Below are 22,517 nucleotides of genomic sequence, written 5' to 3'. Positions count from 1 at the left end.
CCAGCCTGGACCGGAACAAGCTCAGCCGTCCGCTCCCCATTAGTTTAAGCAGGATGACTGCTCTCCCAGGCCCCCCACCAGGGCCCTGGGAATATGTGAGGAGCGGGGGCCGGGGGAAGAGTCGCAGCCCTGGGGGCGGCCCCTCCGGGGCTCCAGGGACCAGCTCAGACTTCTTCCACCTCCTGTCTATATTCCTTTCTGGAAAGAAACCTGGCTTCCTAAAACCATTAGAAGAAGGGGGACCTGCCCGGGTTAGTTCATCCAAACATGCATCCGTCTCAGGATCCCCCCAGGCCAGCTTTGCTCCTGGGCATCCCATCACCCTCGAGTATCCAGTGGGTAGGGGACAGACAGGTGGCTTCCTGGGACCGGAGCTGGCTCCCCTGCCCCTCCCATCAGACGGGCCCGAGAGGAGGAGAAGCCCCCAGCCAGACAGCATCCCGACATTCACCCCTCCTCAGATTAGTAGCACATCCATCACTGTTTTTGTTAAGGCAAGAAACACATTTATTGAGAGCACAACGGGGTGTGCCAAGCCCCCGGGAGGGCACTTTCCGACCGCGTCACATGCTCCTCACAACAGCCCTGTGAGGTAGGTGTGCGATCCCATTTCACAGGTGCGGACAGCGAGGCTCGGCGCTCCCCCAAGTCTCAGGGTTCATGAGGGGTGGGGAGGGGTCCAGCCCGCGTGTCTGACACTCAGATCAGTGAAGTCCATCAGTCAGAGGGCGGGGAGGCGGGGAGGACACGCCCCTCCATGCAGGGGAGTGGCCCGGGTCCAGAGTCTTTGGGTCCGGCCTGTCCCATGGGAACGCGTGCGTGCAGGTCTCCCCGTGGCTGTGGAGGCTGAGAGAGACACAGGTGCTGATGAAGGCCACCCGCTCCTGGGCTCACTGGCGGACAAGAGTTCTCATGCACACAGGCACGTGGGAGGCAAGGAGCAGAGAGAGAGTTAGGAGACGGGTCGCTCGGGGGCCTGGACCACGTGGGGAGAGGGCCCTGGCCCCCAGCAGCCATGGGGGCGAGGTGAGCACCCAGCCACTAGCCCCTGCCCTCCACCTGGCGCCCCTGAACACTGGCATCCCACACCCGGTCTCCTCCTCCTGCAGAGATTTCCAGAAGCATCACACCCTCCTGCACCAGGAACCTCTGATGGTCCTCACCTCACTCACCCAAATCTAGAACGCTTGGCCTTGCTAAAAACCACCCCAGCTCTCCTGTCCAACTTGTTGCCAATTAAACTTGGGCGTTTTCTAAACTATCAGCTTCCTCCTCTTTCTAAAAATTCTCCCTGATCCTGCCCACTTGGACCTCAATCCCCTCCCCTCTGAACCTGCTACATCTCTGTATTGAAAAGCAAACCCTTTCTTCCCTCGCTGTCCCTCCAAAGCTGGCCGGGTGCTCCCCTGACGCCCTCCACTCCGCCCTGCAGCCCCCCTTTGGCAGTTCCAGAAAGCCCAGGGCTTCCGTGACCAGGGCCCACAGGCTGCAGGGTGCTGTGGCCAGCCCCAACTGGGAGGCCGGGTAACAAAGCATTTATTTTCACATGAACAATCTCATTGAATCCGACAATAACCACGCCAGGTAGATGTGACTATTTCCAAATTACAGGTGAGCAAACTCATCCAGGCCACATACACATAAAGGTGCTTAGGTGGCTTCGAGCCCCAGACCTTGATCTCAGAGCCAGTATATATGGAGTGCAGCAAGGCACTAGGCCAGCAACCCCGGAGCGGACACTGTCATTATGTACCCATTCTACAGGGGTGAAAACCAAGGCTCAGGGTGGTCCAAGTAACCCTCCCAAGGCCACTACGCTGGCAAATGGTGATGCCAGAACCAGAACTCAAATGGGTAAGTGCCCCACCCCCTCAGCTTGAGGGGGTGGGGAGGAGGGCGAGAGGAGAAGAAAGAAATCAAGGTCTGGGGTCCGATCCCCCCCTCATTTGCTGGCTGACCAGGGCTGCATCCCAGACTGGGCATGTGCCTTACAGGTTAATGCTGATTGTCACCAATAGTGAGGACAAAGACTTTTCAGGTAAAAGACCTCCCCTCCCCAAGGGCAAGGCCTCCTGAGGCCCAGAGAGGGCGTGGGCGGGACCAGGGCACCTCTGCCACTTGGGAATTGCCAAATGCCACGTCATCAAAATCACTTGGACCACCTACTGCATATAGCACAGGGAACTACAGTCAATATCCTGTGACAAACCATAATGGAAAACAATATGAAAAAGAGTATATATATGTATAAGTGAGTTACTTTGCTGTACAGAAGAAATGAACACAGTATTGTAAATCGACTATACTTAATAAAAAAAAAAATCACTTGGACCACTACACATAGGAGTACATTTTAGCCCAAATAAAGTTTTATTCTAGATATAAATATTTCCAACAATGTTCAGAAGACAGCTATTTCCATCAGGAGGGTCCGTCCGGCGGCCGCCCTCTGGGCTGCACCCCCTGGGGTGAGCCCCCAGCGCAGACAAAGACCCTCAGGATTTGCCCTGAAGAGTCTTTGCCAAGAAAACACACCTTTTTCTCTTACAGAAACGCATGCAGATTCAACATGTACATCAGCCAACAGTCAATTCAGCTTTTCACATCCACTAAAACCCTGCCTTATCAGTCAGCGAGCACCTATTAGGCACCTACTAGTGTAGAGAGCAGGGCTGTGAGGGTCAGAGAAGCATAGGTCTCAGAGTCAGGGAGGGGGTCTAATAGCTGCTTAGGCACGACCTCACTGAGCTTCGACTTTCTACCTGCCCTCCAGAGGCGGGGACCCAGGCCTGCCCCCCTCAAGAGGACGAGGCCCTGAAAACACCAGGCACCTGAGAAAGTCCCTCCCCCTGGGTCACACAGGACCGAGGTCCATCAGGGAGCAGACACCCACACACAGACCCACAGTCTACCGGGAGGGGGACCCTATCAACCTGTTCCTAGCGTGGGGCCCGCCCCTCGGGAGCTTCAGACACATTCTCAGGGACATGGGGTGGCCATGGTGCAGACACAGCCCACTGCAGCTGTGAAAGGCAGAGGCCGAACCAGGAGGGTGGTGAGGCTTCCACAGAGGGAGGGATCAGGAGGGAGGGACTCAACGAGATCCCCAGCTCAAGCCCACCTGGAATGGAATCTGGGATGTTCTAGCAGAACTCTGATGTCCCACACACGTGAGACAAGGGCCAGGAAAGGAATTCCGTGGTCACGTGGAGACCCCTGATCCAAAATGACCCCTGCAGGGGTGTCTCCTGGGACTTCCTCCAGAGCAGGGCAGTATCTAATTCGGCCAAGTTTCCAGGTCCCACTGAGCTCTGGAGAGCGTGACCTCCACGGGAGCACTGCTAGGTGTGTGGTGGGGACAGAGACACACTGGGGCACACTTGGGCTGGCAGAGGCTGGCCACGGTAACTGGGAGGGCTTGTTTGGCCAAGTGGAAAGAGTGCCCCCTGGCTTTTCACGGCAGACTGTTCAGTCCTGGCTCTGACACTCCGCTGTCCCTGATTCTCAACTTCCTCATCTGTAAAATGGGCCCACATGCCAATCAAGCAGGGAGCTTGTGGGCGTGGAACAGCCCCAAGTTTGGTTCCAGGCCCATGGAGGGGGCTGAAGACTCATTTGTTTACCTTACAGTCAGGGAAAGAAGGAAGCGGGTGGAGGAAATTAGGAGCACTGGCCTTTCCCTTAAAAGGCAGAAGAAGGTGTTTTAGTCCCTAAAGATGTTACCCAGAAACCCTGCTCGGGCTCTCTCGAAACTGTCCCCCTGCCTTCCTCCCTAAGAAACACCCCGGGGCACCCACAGACGTCTGCAGAAGCCCCTCCACAGGCCAGGCAGCGACAGGTAGGACAAACCCAAAGCAGTCACCCTGCACGCAACAAGCAGCAGCCCAGGATGCGAGGGGAGAGGAAGGGAGGCTCCGAGGAAGGGAAAAAGCCATCACTCATTAACCAAACCAATATTTACCCTGGGCCCACATCGCTAAACGCTTGCAGACTGCTGGGCCTCTGCCTTACACATCCCACTGACTGTTGGAAATAACAATCTTAGCATAAGGTCAAGGCTGACTTTTTATTCACTTGGAACTAGGAAAGGCTTCCCTGTTCCCTTCCAGACAGCCCCCAACACGCAACCATTCTCAGTGACAGCCAGCATTTCATTAGCAGCCCTGGGCCCTCACAACAACCCTGTGAGGTAAGCTTTCTGGTGACCCACAGCTTAGAGGAAAGGAGACCGAGGGTCAGAGAGGAAGGAGGAGTGACTTGCCCAACACCACACAGTTAGTTAAGCGCCCCCCGGATTCTCATTTCTAATACAAAACACTGACTCATTAATCGGACAGCGAAAGTTCCATCAAGTGACACCCGAAGCAAGAGTCCTGGTTTTCGAACAACACACATCATACAAAAGTCCATAAGATACAACAACTGTTAACAGGTTAATTAGGAACAAAATACAATCTCTTAGTAAAGGTTATAAACAACCGTCGCTTGCATGGGTTACAATTTTGTTATTTGACCATCTACCTATCCATCCTTTCAACGGAAATGGAAGGTGACCCCCCTACCACTGGCCTGGTACTGTGTTAGGCACCCAGGCTGCTGACATTTGAGCCCAAATGTTGTGAATGGGGAGAGGGAACATTAGTGGGGAGAGGTGTAGTGTCTTTGACAGCTGGTGCCTAATATTTTGGGGGGAGGACACTGCTGGGAGGGGTCTCTCGTGAAGGATAAGTGCCGCCCACAGGCCAGACACAGCGGTAGGCAAGACACAGATGGGGCCTTCCAACCGATTCCGATTCCGGAGACAGGTGTGAACGTGTACCCCAGGGGGTCCAGGGCATTGCCCAAAGGGGTCGTCATTACCCAGCATGAAGGTTCCTGCCAAAATTACAACTACCTAACCTTCGAACGCCATACAAATTTAGCATTCGTTCCCACAATACCCACTGCGTGTTTGACAAAAAGATTTCCCACTAACCTGCCCAAATCAGGCTGCCCCTCCCGGCCTGTCATCCCGCCCCCAGCCCACCCCTGGGGGCACGCGCACACCCTTTCAGAATCACAGTTCCAAATCCTAGTTACATCAATCCTCACAACAGCCCTGCGAGGTGGGTGCCATGATCTCCCCAGGAGACAGACTCAAGCTGTCACCGTCAGTTTAAACCACACGTTTGTCCAGCTCCAGGGTCCTGGCTTTGTCGACCACCCCCACTGTCCAAGGCAATAAATCAAATACAGAATTCTCAGTAGAGCCCCTAGATCTACGCCTTGTCCCAAGCAGGTAGCAGTGAGCTAAGCTGGAGATGGGGGCGCGGTGGTGGATGCCACCTGGCCCTGGGACCTGCATCCAGGGTTCGCCAAGCGCTGTGTGCCTCGGATGCCCTGTTGTGCCAGTAGATTGTTCTGTGCAGACCCCGCATGGGGCACGATCCTTGCCATCCAAGCAAGCAATCATCTTCCCCAATTTTTTCTAAATAGACCCCAGAAATAGCAAATCTCAAAGGGGCAGGAATGACTCTAAGTTCCCCTTTGTGCAAGATCAGGGTGTTCTAATGACTTGAAAGCCTGCTCACGGCCAGAATCAGCCTTTCGTTTCAGACCCCACCCCACCCCACCCCCCCCAGCTCTCATTCTGGCCTCTTGAGGCTACGGGCTATGATTTCTGAGCACCAAGGAACACGGTTTGCTGATTACTAATCAACTTAGTTTGGGGAGGAACAAAGTCAGAGAGGGCTGTCAAACTTTCCGCAGAACTCGGGTCTAGGGGTGGGAGCTAAATCAAGGGTCCCGCCTTGTTACTGACACACAAACATGGCCCCTGGCAAACATGCCCATCTTTTCCTTCGAAAGGGGATGGTCGGAATGCGTCCCGTGAGCCAGCTCTAGTATAGCACCGGCGGATCTTTTCAAATGTTTGGGGACTGAGTGAACGAATGAAGGGATGAAAGAATGAAGGGATGAGTTACAACCACTGCCATCTGGTGGGAGGAAGCTGAAAGGCTGAGGGCAAAGCTCATGGCAGGGACCATGCACCAGGCAGGGTGGCCTGGGGGGGACATCTCCGCTCACGGGCGGGGGAGGGGGGCCGCTCTCGGACCCTGGCCCTGGTTCCCTCACGGTGTGTGATGCATGGGAAAGCGCCATGGGGAAGGAAGCCGTGTGGGTGACGGTGGCAGATGACATCCAGCTGGGACGTGCTCAGAGCAGTGACCCCGGAGGAAGAAGCCACAAATAAGGGCGTTCACTTCATAACCACAGCCCATGGCACTACACAGCCTGCCCAAGAGGAAAAGGTTTGCTTTCAGGAAAGGGAAAGGCCAAAGCACCAGGTCAAGAGACGTAGGCCAAATGCATGGATGGATGGATGGATCAAAATAACGTTGGGAATCATCGCTGGCCTCCCAAGCTTCGATGCTGGGGCAAACATGTGGGTGAGAAATTCCGATGCAGGCAAACAGCACTCGGTGCTATAGTAGAGGGTCAGTGGGAAGATGCGGCCCTCGGCTGAGAGCAGAGGGTGTTCTGGAAAGCAGGGGCAAGCCCTCCTTGGGTCACGTGCCCTCCCCGAATGGCCACAGTGACCTTTGAGCCCCGGCTAGCCTTGGGGTGGACCATGAGGGGAAGCCCGAGGAGAACATGGGGTCCATTCTGCTCCTTGGCTCACGGAATTGAACTGTCCCATTTCTGAAGGAGGATTCACTATCAGACCTGATCCGACATGTCCCCTTAATCAATTAAACCCCGAAGACCAACACGCAGGCCTAGGGGACGTTTGCTCACAGGACCCCTGGAACGTACACGGCAGCTGATCGCCTCAGCTGATTGCGCTGAGAGGTGGCAAATGGAGGTGCAGGGGCTCGTCCTCCTCAAGGTGAAATGGGGAAGGGGGGCGGGTGGGAAGTCCACCACTTAACTCTACAAGATGGTAGCACAGTTGTCTGGACCCTGGAGGATCAAAGAGATAGTCCTGCCCCACAAGAGTTATAGAGGGTGAGGTTAGAGTTTGTCAATCACTAATGCACAAGCCCACCAGGGGGATGTGCCTTAGATACTGCTGGGCTGACAAAGGGAAGATGCCCATTTCCCAGGAAGAAGAAAAAATCCTAAGGTCAAATGAAGGGTCATCTAGGCCAACCCCACTCCCACTGATTGAATCTCCTTAAAGCCACCCTCACCGCGTATCTGCCTGGCCTGCCCCTCGAATGCCTCCGGTGAGGAAGGGCTCACTACGTCCTGAGGACACTCGTTCCATCCTTCACAGTCTCATTACAAAGCCATGACCCGGTGGACTTGGACAAACAGTTCACAGAAGATAAAATGCAATTTTTTAACAAACACATGTGAAAATGTTCAACCGTCATTAGTAATCAAAGCAATGCAAGTTAAAATGACAGAAAAACACTTTTTAACAGAGATAAACTAGCAATATCATAACAAAATGCTAATACATCGCTGGACATTATAAAATGCTGTAAGCCTTCTGCTATTAGTCAATATTCATACAAAAATTCCTGGCCCTTCATTCAAGAAACTCAACCCTAAGAAGTTCATTTGTTCATTCACCAATCCTTTTATTCACCCATCCTTCCCTTCTCTCCTCTAACAGCCAACCAACCACGCACTCACTCCCATCATCATCCATCCTCAATCCTCTCCTCAGCCAACCACTGACCTGCTCCCTCACATCTTCATCCATCCTTCCATCCTCTCCTCTAACAGCCAACCAACCACTGACCCACTCACTCACATCATAATCCATCCTTCCATCCTCTCCTCCTCAGCCAACCACTGACCTGCTCACTCACATCTCCATCCATCCTTCCATCCTCTCCTCCTCAGCCAACCAACCACTCACTCACATCTTCATCCATCCTTCCATCCTCTCGTCTAACATTTAGCATCGACAACATTTCAGGCATTAGAGATACAAAGATCAATTCAACAAGCTTCTTGCCCTTAAGGGGCTCACAGCCTAGCAGGAGAAACTGACATACCACGAAACAACGATCATTTCTAGGTGTGGGAAAATAATTCGTAAGAATGAAAAAAAAAAAAAAAAAGTGGATGTTCTAAGCCATTAGCTGTGGCATAATTTGTAACATTAAAAAAAAAGAGGAATTATGCATAGCAATAGTAACAACAGCAGGTTGATGTGGTGAATGATTGACATAGCCGCTCAATGAGACACAAGGCAGCCAGTGACGTGATGAAGTCTATGGAAGAAAGAAAAATGTTGACGACGGAATATTAAGTGGAAAAGGCAAGATGTAAAAAAAAGAAAAAAAAAAAGTGTATGTGGTGAAGAATGGCAATTAGGCTTAAAAAATGAACGCTCATTTAAAAAAATTAGATGTCCATTTTAAAAAAGTGTGCTCATAAACAGGAATTTGAAGGGAAGAAATAAAGATGGGTGACATGTCGAATGATGGGTGATCTTCTGCTCTAGGTCATGTGCTATCCACACCATTTACATTAGGATCACAAGGGAGCCCTTGGCCCATCTGCCCCAGAGGCCCAGCCTCCGTCCTCCACCCTCTGGAAGGCCAGCCCCGAGGCCAAGCTTCCTGAGGAGGGAGTTGGGAGTTGTACAGAAATCCAAGGAGACTTGTAGCTCCTGGTGTCACCAGGGGAAGGATTTGTGCAAGGGGTGCATGCAAAGGTCAAAGTCAACAGACAAAATTTGTCTTTTTTTAAAAAAGTGAGAAGAAGAAACACACACTTGAGATAAGCCCTGATCAGAGAGGAGTGCTGAGATCCCATCTTGGACCTCATGGATCGGGCATGGACAGAACCGGATGGGGGCCCATGTGGAAATTCCACCCCCGGCTCTACAGCCCTCGGAACCCTGTCCTGAAATTCAGCATCTCAGAACTGGAGACCCTTAGAATGCTGGATCCCAAACTCTTAAGAGCTCTGACCCGATGACCCTCAGGCCCTCAACATTCCTAAACAGACAGAACTCATCCAATCCCAACCCACCCTCCCCCCTGGGCATTCTCCCACCAGCCCATTTCCATCCATGTGACCCCTCGACAGCCCCTCGGACCTGGGGAGAAGGCTCCCCGAGAGGTTTGCTCTTGTCCCTATTTCCTCTGTGCACATGGCCGTGGCCCCCCACTTCTCCCCAATATTTTCTAAGTCTTCTTGACCCTCAGCTGACTTTTAAAACCACACAAGGTTTCTTCAGAAAGACTCTCCCAGGCTCTCCCTGCCCCAAGCCCCTCCCACTCCCACTCCGGTCCACACGATGACACCTGGGCTGTTTGGGGGGCTCTCTGGAGACCCTCTCTGAGCAGGTGTCTTCAGGGTTAATAAGTGTGCAGAGCCCTGAAGCCCCAGCGCCACCTCAGGCCCACGAGGCCCTGCTCACGTGGCCCAGACACGTGGCACTGGAGGCAGGGAAGGGGGGCTCCTGACACGTGATTCCGTGTCCTCCATCTTCTAGATGCCGTCTGCATCCATTCAGGGCCCGCCTTCTAAGCATGGAGGCTGCCCCCGGTCCCCCTCCCTCCCTCCCCACATCCTGTCCGCGAAGCCTGCAGCTTTGATTCCTGCGCCTCCAGCTCGCTGCCCTCACAGCGCACCTGCATCATCACCGGCCTGGAGTAGAGCTACGCCCCGCCCCAAGCCTGTGGCCGGCCACTCCCTGTCCCCACCTGGGGTCCAAAGCTGCTCCGACTGGAGTGTAACCCCCCTGCCACGAACCATCCCCTCACCTCCCGCCCACCAGGCGGAACACTAGCCCCAGCTGCACCCGACGCCCCTGGGCGCCCCGCTCTCCCAGCCTCGAATCCTGGGTCCCGCCAAGCGGGCTCCTCCTGCTCAGGGCACTCTTTAGGCATCCAATTTTTTTTTTTAATGTCCCAGATAGGAATCAAGAAGTCCAGAGGGACTCTGGTCCTCATTTTTAGAGACAAACACAGGCACACAACACACAAGTGCACAAATCCTGTCCGGTACAGAGAAAGGAGACTGCACAGAACCAGGGCGTCCCTGGGGTCGGAAGCGCCAGTACAAACAGCCCCCAACCCCGGCGGGGGGGCGGGGGGGGGTGCGGGGGAAGGCAGGTCAGGAGGGGAGAGGACAAGTTCAACAACACAGTGCAAACGCGCTTTCTGCCGAAATACAGAGAGTACATCGGAAAACAGTCGAGAAGACAGCAAGGCCTTGAAACGGGCTCTGGGGAGGCCAGGGCGAGGGGCCCGGGATCCTGGGACCACTTCTGCAAACCCCGGGCTGAGAGGCACCTGCCCCGGGACCCCCTGACTTGAGAAGGGAAGGCAGCCCACCCCGTAGAAGACCCTGGGGGCTGGAGGGCTCCCGGGCACATTTCGGAAAGTTGCGGGAACACGATTTCTGGTGATCTGGCCCCTACTGGCCGCTTCCCAAGCCACCTGCACAGGCCCTGGATGTGAGTGGCGCCCCTCCCAGGGCAGCGCAGCAGGCGGGGCCCACACAGCCCCCAGGGCCTCCTGCTCCCTGACCCTCTGCTGCCCCCTGGCGGGAAAAGCCTCCCTCGCAGGTGACCCACGCCCAGTTCCCACAACCTTCGGCAGGGCCCGGGGCCTGAGCCCTTCCGCCTCTCCAGGGCTCTAGACGGGGCACTGCCAACACGCAGGACAGCATTTGCCCCACGATCCATCCAAGCGGGCAGCGGATGCCATTCCGAGTTTACAGATGGGGAAACTGAGAATGAGAGCAATGAAGTGAGATGGCCCCCACAGCCAGGGTGTGACAGTGGCGCTCCAAGGCAAGGGTCCTCCTGGGCCACCTCCTCCCCGCCAAGAAAGTGCAGGTAACAAGCACACAACATGCCAAGAGCCACCCCTCCCTGGTACCCACTCCCTTCAGCTGGCGGGAACCCAGGGACCCCAAACTGGAAGAGTCCTCCCTCCCTCTCTGCCTACTATCTCTTCCTTCCTTTTTCCTTCTTTCCCTCCTTCCCTCCTTCCTTCCTTCCTCTCTCCCTCACTTCCTTCCTGTCATTCATCCATTTCTTCCAGTCACTCATTCGTTCATTCATTTAGATTTGACGCCTTTATTTACCGACTTCAATAGCATGACTTTCAATTAATCATAGCCCCTCGTTCGTGAAGCTCTCCCTTCTCCTATTTATTCGTTTATACATTATTTTTATTCCTTATTCCTTTCTTTCGTATTTCTCCCTCTCTCTCACTCTTCCTTCCGTTCCTTCATTCTTACAAACTCAGGTGCACAGAAGGATGACGAATCAGGCTCCCGCGTGCGACATCCTACTGTCCCTGGTCCAGGCAGCACCACCTCTCATTCATTCACTCATTCATTCATTGACGCACTAATGTATTTGCCCTTCCTTTCTTTCTTATTTTGGGTATTCTTTTACTTATCAGTCTCCTGGGAAATAATTGTATTAGTCAAAACTCCATGTGCAAAATAACCATCATTGGCCCATGTGTTTATTTGCCTTTGCTATCTTTCTTCCCTGCCTTTAGTCGCCTTTTACACTTTGCTATTTATTCTTTTATTTATGGACCTCAATTGCATATATTTTATTACATAAAGATGATAAAAGGCTGGAAGATGCAGCCTTGTCTTTGGGTCGGGTATTTCCTCTATTTTTCATTTACTCTTGGAAAGGTGTGATGTATTTATCTATTTAAGGAGTACGTATGTAAACTAATTATAATCCCTGTTAAGACAACCTCTCTTAACTAACCATTTATCACCTTGGTTGTGGGTTTATCATCCTTCCTTTCTCCTTTTTTCACTTCTTATTTTTCTAATCTCTCCATCCTCCCTTGCCCTAGAAAAGGGGATTGGATGATCTCATCCATCATTAGGATTGATGACCTCATCCCTAATCCTAACACATCCTTCTCCCAGACACACCCACGTCTTCATTAGCTTTTTATTAGTCCCTCCCCCACCCCGCCTTTCTCTTTCACTTAGTTTCACTTTGCCTTCCCTCACCTCTTTCTTCGACTCCCTGATGGTGTTTTTTTTTTTTTTTTCTTGCATCTTTTCACTCTTAGGAACCTCAGGTGTCCAGAGTGAGATGAGTGACAATCCCATGGGCGACACGCTCCTGGCCGTTCCAGGCATTTCCATTTCTAATTCAGTTGTTCATGGGTCCATTCATTCTTTCTGTCACTCTTTTATTTCAATATTTATTCTTTTATTTATGGACCTCAGGTGCACAGAATTGGATTAACCATAATCTGTGGTTCCCGGAGCCTTCCCAGCACCGGTCCATGTGGGGCTCGCTTTTGTTTGTTAATTCCTCATACTGGTGATTTGGTTGAGGATTTATTTAACTATCTCAAGAGCCCAGTTTTGAATCAGTCATAATTCCTGGCTCGCGGTGCCTTCTCGTTTTTTTGTTCTAACATGGCCCTCTCTCTCGTAGATTTATGTACGTATTGATTTATTCCTTCAATATGTTTTTATTGCTAATATCCATCCTGTCATAATTGTCTACGCCCCTCCTTCACCGCTCTCTTTTTTGCATTCTTTTATTCTCGTGAGCCTCGGGTGCAGACGTGAATTAATCAAAATCATCTTTCTCATTCATTTGTTCACACAGCCATCCCTCTACTTATTCTTTCTTTACGATGAACCTCAGCTCTTACTAGTGATTGTATTTAATGAATAATATTTGTTTATTATATGTAAGTACTTATCCAGGAAGTGCCTCTTCTTCCATAGGTCTATTTTCTTTTCTTTTCCTACATCTTTCTTTCTCCCAGTCCCTCCTACAATTTTTCAAACTTTTTCTCACATTCTCATGGAATGTGTGAATTTATTCCTTCAGGCATTTACTTATGCGATTGTTTTTATTATTTATCAACTTCGGGGCCAGAGATTTGAATTCATGTGGATGGTCTGTGCTAAACCAGTCCCTTCTCACAGACTTCACTGTATGACTTATTTATTACCTTCTTTACTCCTTTTTTTAAATTGTTTTATTTTTTTCTCCAATCTCAATTGTTTTTTTCTACCAGTCTTTCAGCCTTTTTTTTTTTTTTACTGCCTTTCCTTCTCTTGGAGCTCAGGCACCAGGGACTGGATGAATCCTAACACCCCCTGCAAGACCAGCCTCCTTGGTCACTGCAAATCTTTTTTCTCATTCACTCTTTCATTCATGCATTCATGCATCCATTCAGGTTTTCTTTCTTTTTGATGATTGTTTTTACACTTCTAGCTGGCAGGGGCACCTAATTGGATACATGATAATCTACAAGCAGTGGGCCCTCCCCTCCCTGGCCTCACTGAGGTCCTCCCTTATGTATTTCAGCTTTGAACTGCCTCTTGGTTGGGTGGGTGGCGGCCCATCTCAGAAGCCCAGATGTGAATTCATCACTGTGCTTGGTTCAGGCCCCCCTCTCATTCTTATTCCTAGAACTGCTCTCTCCTATATATGTATTTATCTATCTGTCTGTTAATATATTACCTTTCTCCTTTTTTCCTTTTTCATTTCTAATTTGATCTCTGATTTGTCATTCCTCTCCCATTTTCACTGTTTCTCTCTTTCACTCTCTCACTCTTTCTTTCTTGCATTCTTTCATTCTTCGGAGCTCAGGTGCCACGAACTGATGAATCCTAATGTTACCTGCAAACGGCATCCTGGGGCCCTGCAGCTCCATGTCTCATTCCTTCCTTCCTTCCTTCCTTCATTCACACCATTCTTCCTTCCTGCTGTTCTTTTCTTCTTATTAGGTATATACTCCTCTACTAATGGAATGGGTGCCCAGATTTTGACCCATTGTGATCTACTGTTTGGGCTGGCCCCTTATTATCACTCCTAGCCTAACCCTCTTCCAAGAATATACCCATTTATCACCTCTTAACTCTTTCTTTCTCTCTTTTGTTGCAGCTTTCCAAATCTCCTCCCTTCTCACTTTTTCTCATCTGTCTTCTTTCATTCTCCTGGATCTTTGGTGCCCAGACAGTGGGGGGGATTAATTACAACCTTCCAACAGGCCCCTCAGGAGTGCCTGTGGCCATGGCCCCTCCCCGCCTCACGCCATCATGTCTTTGCTTCTTTAGATACTCATTCACTTGTTTATGGAGATACTTATTATTTTTTGATAGTACTGTGGCTTTTAGAATTGGACTAACCATAACCCTTGATTCATGACAGTCTATTACTCAACTCCTAGCACTGCCGTCTTTTATATGTTTATTTATTCACCCACTAATGTATTCCTGGACTGAACACTTGTTACTTTTTCTTCCATATTTCTTGATTTTTATTTAGATGTTTTATTTTATTCTCTCTCTTTTCTAATCCTTTCATGGAACAGACCTCAGGTCCCAGGACTGGAGGACTCAAAACCCCTCCTGCCATGCTCCCATGTGGGTCCACAGATGTCCACTGCTCATTCATTCATCCCATCCTTTCCTTTTTTTTTTTTTTTTTTTTTTTTTTGCTTTCTTTCATTTCAGTGTTTATTTATTTATGTGTGCCCAGAGTTAGAAAAATTTGGTTAAAGTTAACTCTCATCTCTGGTCCCCTGGGTCCTTTTTCGGTTTTAACTATCTTTTGAACTCTTCCTCTGTTGTTTATCTTTTTTTCTATGTCTGGAGCATGTAGTTGGACTAATCCTAATGCTTGGCTTATAATAACCTGACATAGTCCTCCTTATATATTTTCTCACCCCCTAATTTTAAAAGTTATCTTCCTTCTTATTAATTATTTTGCGTCTTTCCATTTTTCTTCTTCCTTTCAATCATTTGTGCCCTTTCTCTTGCATCTTTTCACTTTGATGGGCCGCATAATCTCACCCTCACCACTGGTTTATGCATCTCGACTTCTTATTCATTCTTTCATCTAGGTTTTATTCTTTTATGGGCAAACTTTAGGTGCTATATACTTGAATTGCACGTGTTCCTTAGTCCACGATGACCTGACATTGGTTCCTGTGTGGCCCGATTTATATACTGATTCAATGCTTTATTGACTTATCTATTGATCTCCTGTGCGTCAAACTGGATCTCCTTCAGGGTACACTTCCTTACCTATTTATTAGTTTCTTCACTCTTTCATGCCTTCATTCATTTATTCATCCATTCACTTATTTGGACCAGGTAACAGAGCCCAGCAAAATGACCTCCCAACCAGAACAATAGAACATTCACAGTATCTATGACCTTCCAGCTTCTTCCCACCAAGTTAACCACCAAGGTGCGCACAACCCACAGTCCTTGACACATATGCATGGCAGATGCAGGCACAGGCAGAGTACATGTTAGTGCAGCCAGAACACCCCCCACTCCCCGGGGCTCACATCCTACACAGACGAGGGTCAGAGTCCCCAGGCCCCCTTGGCGGGGCAGGTGCTTCCCCGTGGACCCCTGTGAATGGCCATCCCCGTGAGAAACCTGTTTCAAGACCCGAGAGTGCACAGAGACACACACGGTATACACGATCTCCCCGGTGGGAAACGACGGACATAGAGTTCATCTTAAAACAGACGGCTTTGTCTGTAGCCATATAAAAATATTTTGGCCTTTCAAGGCAAATACAAAAGGAACTACCCATTACCATTGCTGAGTGTCTCAGTCCCAAACAATAAAGAACTTGAAGAGGTTTAGCCGGAAACTTTGAAGACAGAAAATCTGTCCATTCCGCTTTCCAGACATTTCAAGGGGGGGAAGGTAAGCGAAGGTCATTGGAGCTCGAAGCCCGTTTGAGAGGCTGGTCTCTTGGCCCGCGTTTTCTCCTTGGCCCTTTGAAGGGCCCCCCAGCTAGGCCATCCTAGTCTGCCCTGCGGCACAAGAGCCAAAGGGAGACTCAGCACTGAAAGGGCCATTCATTTAGAGGAGAGAAAGAGGAAAAATTCTTTGGGGGTCCGGCACTTGAAGCCGCCTATAGAATTCTTTTGCCACAGAGACGACACGAGGAGGCTGGGGGGTCCTGCCTCCGAACACAAGCCCCCCAGGTCCACGCTCAACTGGGCTCACTGGGCACCCCTCTCCCCGTGAGCGGACCAGTGCCCACCAGTCCCTCCCATGAGGCTGCTCTGGGTGGCAGCCGGCCCCCCTTGGTGATCAACCACAGAGGTGCTCCCCACGGCCCAGCAACTTACGATTTCGGAGCTGGAGGGTAATGGGGTGGCATGTCCACGGTCATGTCCCACAGAGGATTCGAGACAGCTTCAGCTGGAAGGAGAAAGCACTGGGTCACTGAAATAGAATCTCGCCCGACAGAAGCAGGGACGCCCCAGCTTCTAGCAAGTGTGGAATTGGTAAAACCAAGCATTTTGCTTTTCATTGCACTGGCTCACTCTCTCACCCGCCAAGCTCCCCACCACAACTTCCGGGGGTATTTGAAGCCGATGGGGCGGGTGTGGCGGTGTGGACACGGCTCTCAACCCAAGAGCCCTTGGGTTGGTTGGTGCCACCCATGATGCTAAGTGCCCTTTTATGGAACCCAAAGGCTCAGGGCCATTTCATGAGTGAGAGCGGAGCTGGACACACCCAAAGGCTGGGTAGAAGGCTTCCCGGCAGGGCATTCCACCATGAGGGAAGGGCACTGCGGGGCACAGCCAAGCCAGCGTTAGCATGTGCTCAGGCATGATGGGAGTGCGGTCAGCTGGGCGCCTGGCCCTGGATGAGACTAGGGAAGTGGGCTGTGGACCACACCAGGGTTGTGGAGTCTTGAATGGGCAGTGTGTCCTAAAACCGTGGGATGGAAGATGAAGAATGATGCTGCCTGGACAGACATCTTCACTTTAACAATTACATACAAATTTTCATCAGCACCATATAAAAGCCCTGACCGGTTACATCAAGTCTTGGACTTCAAGTATTTGCCTTAAAGTTTTTTTAAAAAGCATTGAATAATGATAGGCACATGTCATTATATACCTGTCAAAACCCACAGACTGTAGGACACAAAGAGTGACCCCGAAGGATATAAACCATGAACTTCAGTGAATAACTGTATTATCAAGGTCGGCTCCTCAGTGGTAACAAATGTGCCACATTAATGCCAGATGTTAACATCAGGGGAAATGGGAGGGGGGGCGGGGTATGGGACTTCTCTGTACTTGCCACTCACTTTTTCTGTAAATCTAAAACTGCTCAGAAGAAGAAAAAAAAAAGAGGCTGTTCATTTTTTAAAAATATTTTGAGGGACTTGATTTTGAACATACATTCAGTAGGCTCTAGTGAAGGTGGGCAGGTGTGGTTGACAGATGGTCTGTGACGGCTGAGGTTTGAACAGCTCTGTAAGGTGAGGGGGGAAGCCAAAGACTGGGGCGAGAATAATAAAACCTAGAGAGAAAGAAGAATGAAAAAGGAGTGCCCCATGGTCCTCCAAGGAACCCCGAGGAAGGAAGAGACCCTCTCCAACCCCCGTGCCCTGACTTAAGCCATTTGGGTACACCCCCCACCCCGGCTGCCATTGCCCCCCCTATTCTCAGTGGTTCACTCACTGGGGTGCCCAAGACCTGGCTGGGCACAGAGGGCTCACCTCTTGCTTCCAATCCCTGTAAGAATTCCTTCCCTGGCCTTGAGCTTCCCAAACACTGTTTTCCCCTAATTGGTTGCTTTTATAACCAAGAAACAGAAAGTCTTTTTAAAAAATCAGTGTTAATCAAGCAGTCATCAGCCCATGGGTACCCGAGGGTAGATTGGTTTTCTAAGGGCTCTCTGGGTGCCCGAGTTGTGCTGGACGCCCCCGGGAGAGTTTCCAGCCCTCCCCAGGAGCCTGTGAGCGCCCGGGGTGGCCATCTCATCATCACCACGGTCCTAAGATGACAATCGGACTCCAGTCCCTGAACATGCGGCAAGACCACAGCCACTGCCTGTTCCCGTGGGACAAAGAAACGCGGGAAAGGGCTTTGGTGAGTCATTCCGGTTTGGTTCTCTCTGGTGTCTTTTAATAGGACCAGGGAAACCAAAAGCAGCTCAGAGCATCTGGGTTTTTTCCTGCTTCTGCCCAGGGGCCCCAGGAACCCTTAGAGTTCCTGATTGTCCGTAATTAACTTTCGTGCAGACCCCAGGCTGCTCCTTGAAGACGCAGCCCCGGCAAAGTCGTGCCTTGGTTTCCGAGCTGCGTGTCCCAGCCCTGGGTTTGCCGTGATGTATTAGCACCGCGGTGCCAGGCTGAAATCGTAACAGATGGAGACACTGCAGAGATGAGTCAGTGTCTGGAATCAAAGGAAAACACAAGGCCTCCTTAGAGGGTCCAGAGGCACAATTGTCGCAAGCGACTGATCGAAGAAGACCTCATGACTGCGTGTGCTGCGCTCATAATCCACGCAGGAAGCACTGCTCCTTACACCGAAAACACCCTCTGGGGCTTGAGAGGATTAGACAATTCTAGCTCTGCCTCTCGAAATGTTTAAAGTTCCTCTTTTCTGAGGGCAAATGGGGCCTCATTGATCTAGCATGTCTTTGGTACAAATCATCTGTGGAGGTTGAGAGCAGAGAAAGATGGAAAAGGATGATTTCTAATAAAACGGTGATTCCCAGAAATAGAGCCTGCAGTTTATACAAACAGCCTCGCCTCGGATCTCACGCTCCCTACCTGTTGCGTGAAGAGTACACTCTTACAACTTTCCCCGACAAACGCAAGCTCTTTGCAGAGCTAATTTCCTGTACCTTTGCGAAGGCCAGGGCCCTGGACATTATGGGCTCATTTATGAAAATGGGAGAGGTAATTGGGACAGCTTTTGAAATCATGTCCCCCTCTCTCTTGCTGGCCCCCATCAGCCCTCTAATTTCAGTTGGCTGGGCTATGGAGGATGTTTACATATGCCTCTTCCTGGAATTTCACTCTTTGCTTCAGGAGTGGGCAATTAGAGAGAATTAAGGCCTATTTGGCGTATGTTTACCGTTAATGGATAGAGTGGCAGAGGAAGCCTTGGGAAAGGCAGTCTGCCGGTCTAATTGAAGCTGGCAATTTTTCGATTCCTCATTTCAGCTTGCAGGTATTGTAGCAACCAAGGTCACAAAACAAAGGCTGCAGCCCACCGTGGTAATCACCGGGTGCAGGCCTGACCGAGGGTTTTGTGAGCTCTTTATGACCGCACTCTGAAGCACAAAGAGACAACTAGAGATGTTTGCAAAACGGAGTCTGAGATGGGCAGCCGGGGCAGGCCCGGCGACTGATCGCTTTTCCAGAACTTGCCTCCCTGATGGCTTTTTCAGGAAGTTCTCAGCTGAGCGAGCCGGAGCACCGAAAGGCCCAGGGCGAGCCACACGGGATGGTGCGGCCAGGCCCGCCCTCCCGGGACTGCAGCCACGGGGCCAGGCTCATTACACAGCCCAGAAAGGTGTTCCAGGCCTGGCCGGCAGCCCACCTGTGTGGAAGAATGTTCCATAAATGCGATCCCTGCACCGCAGCACGCAGGCAGCCCCTTGGAGCTGCTTTGGAGTGTGAGTCCTATTAGATCTGTGTTCACAAGAAGCTGACCATGGGGCCTGGCTCACGACTGCTCCCCCACTGCCTGGCCGTGGGCGGTGGGCTTCGCATCCACAGCCTGCCACCCCGGCCCCCTCGGGTCTCTGGTTTTTTCCTCGTCTCTAAAGTAGAGGGGGGTTGTGGGACTTCCCGGGCGGTCCAGTGGTTAAGACTCCGCCTTCCACTGCAGGGGGCCTGGGTTCAATCCCTGGTCAGGGAACTACGATCCCACATGACGCTCAGCACGGCCAAAAAACAATTAAAAATTTTAAAAAATAATAATAAACTAGAGAGGGGTTGGAAGGCAAAGGACCAGTGATCTCCAGCCCTCTGATTCTAAAGACCTAGCAAACAAGCCACCCACAGATGACCACTGAGCAACTGGAAGGAATCCAGAGCCCCAAAGACCCTCAGATGACCTCGAGCCTGCACTGTCCCATTTCATAGATGGGAAAACTGAGGCCCAGAGGGCTGGAGACAGGGGCCAAGGTCACACCCACAGTGTGAGCTGAACACAGGCTGGAACCAGGTCCCAGAGAGCCAATTCAGGGCCGCTGCCTGACTCTCAGGTGCCCGAAGCACCCGATTTGAACCCTCTCCTCCGACTGACAAGGCCTGAGTAGCAGGGGTGTGCCCTGCTCTCAGCCAGGAGGCCAGTGGGGGCCCAATCTGGACACCTGGGGCCCTCCCTCCCCTCCTCTGGGGAAAGGGCCCTTGCCTTTCTAGCGCTGACATCCCATGCTTCTTCTGCCTCAGAGAATACAGAGAACTGACAGGCTACTGCCTCATTTTACAGATGGGGAAACTGAGACCCAGCAGCCAGCAGTAACAAAGATACTGGCCCAGACTGAGACCCAGGACTCCTTCCCCTCATGGCAGGGACTTTGCCCCTGGTTCCTCCAGAGGGGCCTGAGCCCTCGGGGCAATTTGGGGCAGTGGTGGTGCAAACTGTTTTCCCTCCACCTCAGAGGGTCCCCTTGCTCAGGGCTGCCCCCGACCCCGTGGGCCCTGCCGACTCCCCCTCCCTTACCCCTTCTAACTGCAAACACCAGCCCCGTGATCTCCGAGCCCCAAAACCCCCAATTTCTCAACCCGGTAGGAATGCCTCTATCCCCACCCACAGGACAGCACCGAGAAAGGGCTGGGAAGGCAGAAGGACCAGCACAGCCGTGGTCCCGGACGACCAGCACAGACGTGCAGTCTCTGGCCCCCTGACTGGCCTCCTGCCCCAACTTTCCACCCTAGAGTTCCGTCTCCTTGGCTGTCTCTTGGGCATCAGGTCTGGTTTCATCAGCTTCTTGTTTACAGGCACAGCTACCCCGATGCCTCCTCCTGAGAAACTCGCAAAAAGAAAGCCCTAGAACGGGGGAGCACGGCCATGTCCAGGGTCGCGCCGACGGGGTGGCTGGTTAGACGTGCATCGTGTCACCTCTCGCCTGCGCGCCTCGGAGCTCCCGACACACACACAAGGGCGCACACACAAGGGCGAGGGGCCCTCAGCAGCGCCCCGGCTCCCCCCACCAAGAGGGAACACACACACTCCTCCGTTTCAGGGGAAGGTAATTGAGGTTTCCTTCTTTTCATGGGAAGAAAAGGCACCTTCTATTGAGAGAATGTATTCACAGAACCTGGGAAAACTCATCTGCACTCAGCCTCCCAATTATCCCCAGGTGGCTGTTCTCCATGGGGGGCTCCCCACATTCCTTTCTGCTGGGCCTTTGTTTCCATCCGCACCGCCCTGGGAGCTCCCAGGCTAAGTCTCCTCCTTAAGCCCCTGCCAAAGACCCCTATTCACTCCGCAAAGAGACGCCAGGCAAAAGGTGGTGGGCAGCCTTCCTCCCCCGCTACCCCGGCCCCCCGACTCCCAGGAAGGAGGACTTAAGAACTCTCCATCTGGATTTTTTTCTGAAGCCCAAAGAAACTGGAGAGCAATTAAGAGAGTCATGACTACACCCTCCACCACCCTCCTCCCCCATAATTAATTCCTCTCTCACACACCCTTCCCCCAAGTCAGGGCCTACCCCGGCCTCAGCTACCCGGCACCTGCTCTGCTCTGGACCGCCAAAGCCCTCAGTCAGTTCCCCGAAGCGTGGCCGCAGTGAAGACTGGGATAAGGGACCAAGTGTCTAAAATCTGGAAAGCACTAGGAATTCCGGGCTGTGCGGGAATCCCAAAGATGGGCCTCTCGGGCACTTCTCTGTGCTCACCTGGGCACAGAGAAGGGGACCCTCCACCTCTGCTGGATCCCAGTGAACTCGGGACCTCTCCCGCTGGCGTTGCAGGGTGTGGGGATGGCTGGGAGGCTATATCGTCGGAGGCCAGCCTCCTCCCCGTGGATTCCCAAGGGCACCCTCGTCCCCTCCACTCCTGGCTCCGAAACACTGACTCGCTCCATACCCGGGAGGAGAGGCTACCTCTGCAACACCCCTTCCTTCAGACCCCTCCCCCCCGAAAGGGCCTGGCTTCTTGAAGACACACTCAGGCAGCTGGGACTTGGGACTGCCCATTGGAACTGGGCACCAGAGTAAAAAGCCTCCCCTCCTTTCCTACCCAGACCGGCCTCTCCCTTTCAAAATGGGGACCCCCACGCTTGAGATGGCCTCATTTGGAAAGATACAACTCTTTTCCAGAATTTTCCATCTGCTCAAACCAGGGATGGGAGATCAGGCTGGACTCAACACCCTTAGCTCCTTGAGGACAGGGGACGGGGCTCAAAGACGCAGAAGGAAAAGGGAACCAGTTCTTGGGACTCATTTGCAACTTGTTCAATGTCAGTCTTCTGAAAAGAAAATGCTCCCAGTGCCCCAGAGCCTTCCTGATTCAGCTGACAATGCCGGATTGGACATTGTCCACTGCCCTTTAACCCTTTGGGGCCTTAATTTGTCTCCCTCCACACCCCCTTCTGTGTAAAGCCGCCTTCCTCTTTTCAAGGAAAAATTCATTAGCAAGCTCATTAAAGACGGGTGATTTTTTTTTTTTTTTCTTTCTGGAAGTCAGATCGCTCATAAAAAAAAACCCCACATTTAAGTTCCTTCATGTAAATGAATGAATAAGAAACACATGCATCCTGTTGCCCTTAAGTCTTGCCAGTTTTTGACATTATTTAGAGAAATGTGCTTGGAAATACATT

General features: G+C 51.7%; 1 protein-coding gene across 4 annotated transcripts in view; it reads right to left on the bottom strand.

The window, feature by feature from the left end:
* Positions 1 to 483: 483 nt before the first annotated feature.
* The window catches only part of LOC132359991 (uncharacterized), a 34,757-nt gene continuing 12,723 nt past the window's right edge, over positions 484 to 22,517 (bottom strand). For 2 of the 4 annotated variants that reach the window (XM_059915003.1, XM_059915002.1), the window contains 2 exons: positions 16,065 to 16,137; positions 9,665 to 15,743 (listed from right to left, as the gene is read on the bottom strand). In XM_059915003.1, the coding sequence (XP_059770986.1) occupies positions 9,905 to 10,810 (906 nt within the window). In that variant the 5' untranslated portion in view covers positions 10,811 to 15,743; positions 16,065 to 16,137 and the 3' untranslated portion in view covers positions 9,665 to 9,904. Of the gene's footprint in view, positions 847 to 5,621; positions 8,211 to 9,664; positions 15,744 to 16,064; positions 16,138 to 22,517 lie in introns of those variants that run through there. The other 2 variants (XR_009500998.1, XR_009500997.1) reach the window with 2 other exon arrangements.

The sequence above is a fragment of the Balaenoptera ricei genome, chromosome 2, assembly GCF_028023285.1.
Source record: "Balaenoptera ricei isolate mBalRic1 chromosome 2, mBalRic1.hap2, whole genome shotgun sequence".
Classification (NCBI taxonomy): domain Eukaryota; kingdom Metazoa; phylum Chordata; class Mammalia; order Artiodactyla; family Balaenopteridae; genus Balaenoptera; species Balaenoptera ricei.
Note: the sequence above shows the minus strand (reverse complement) of the source record. Positions and strands in the feature narration are given on the sequence as shown.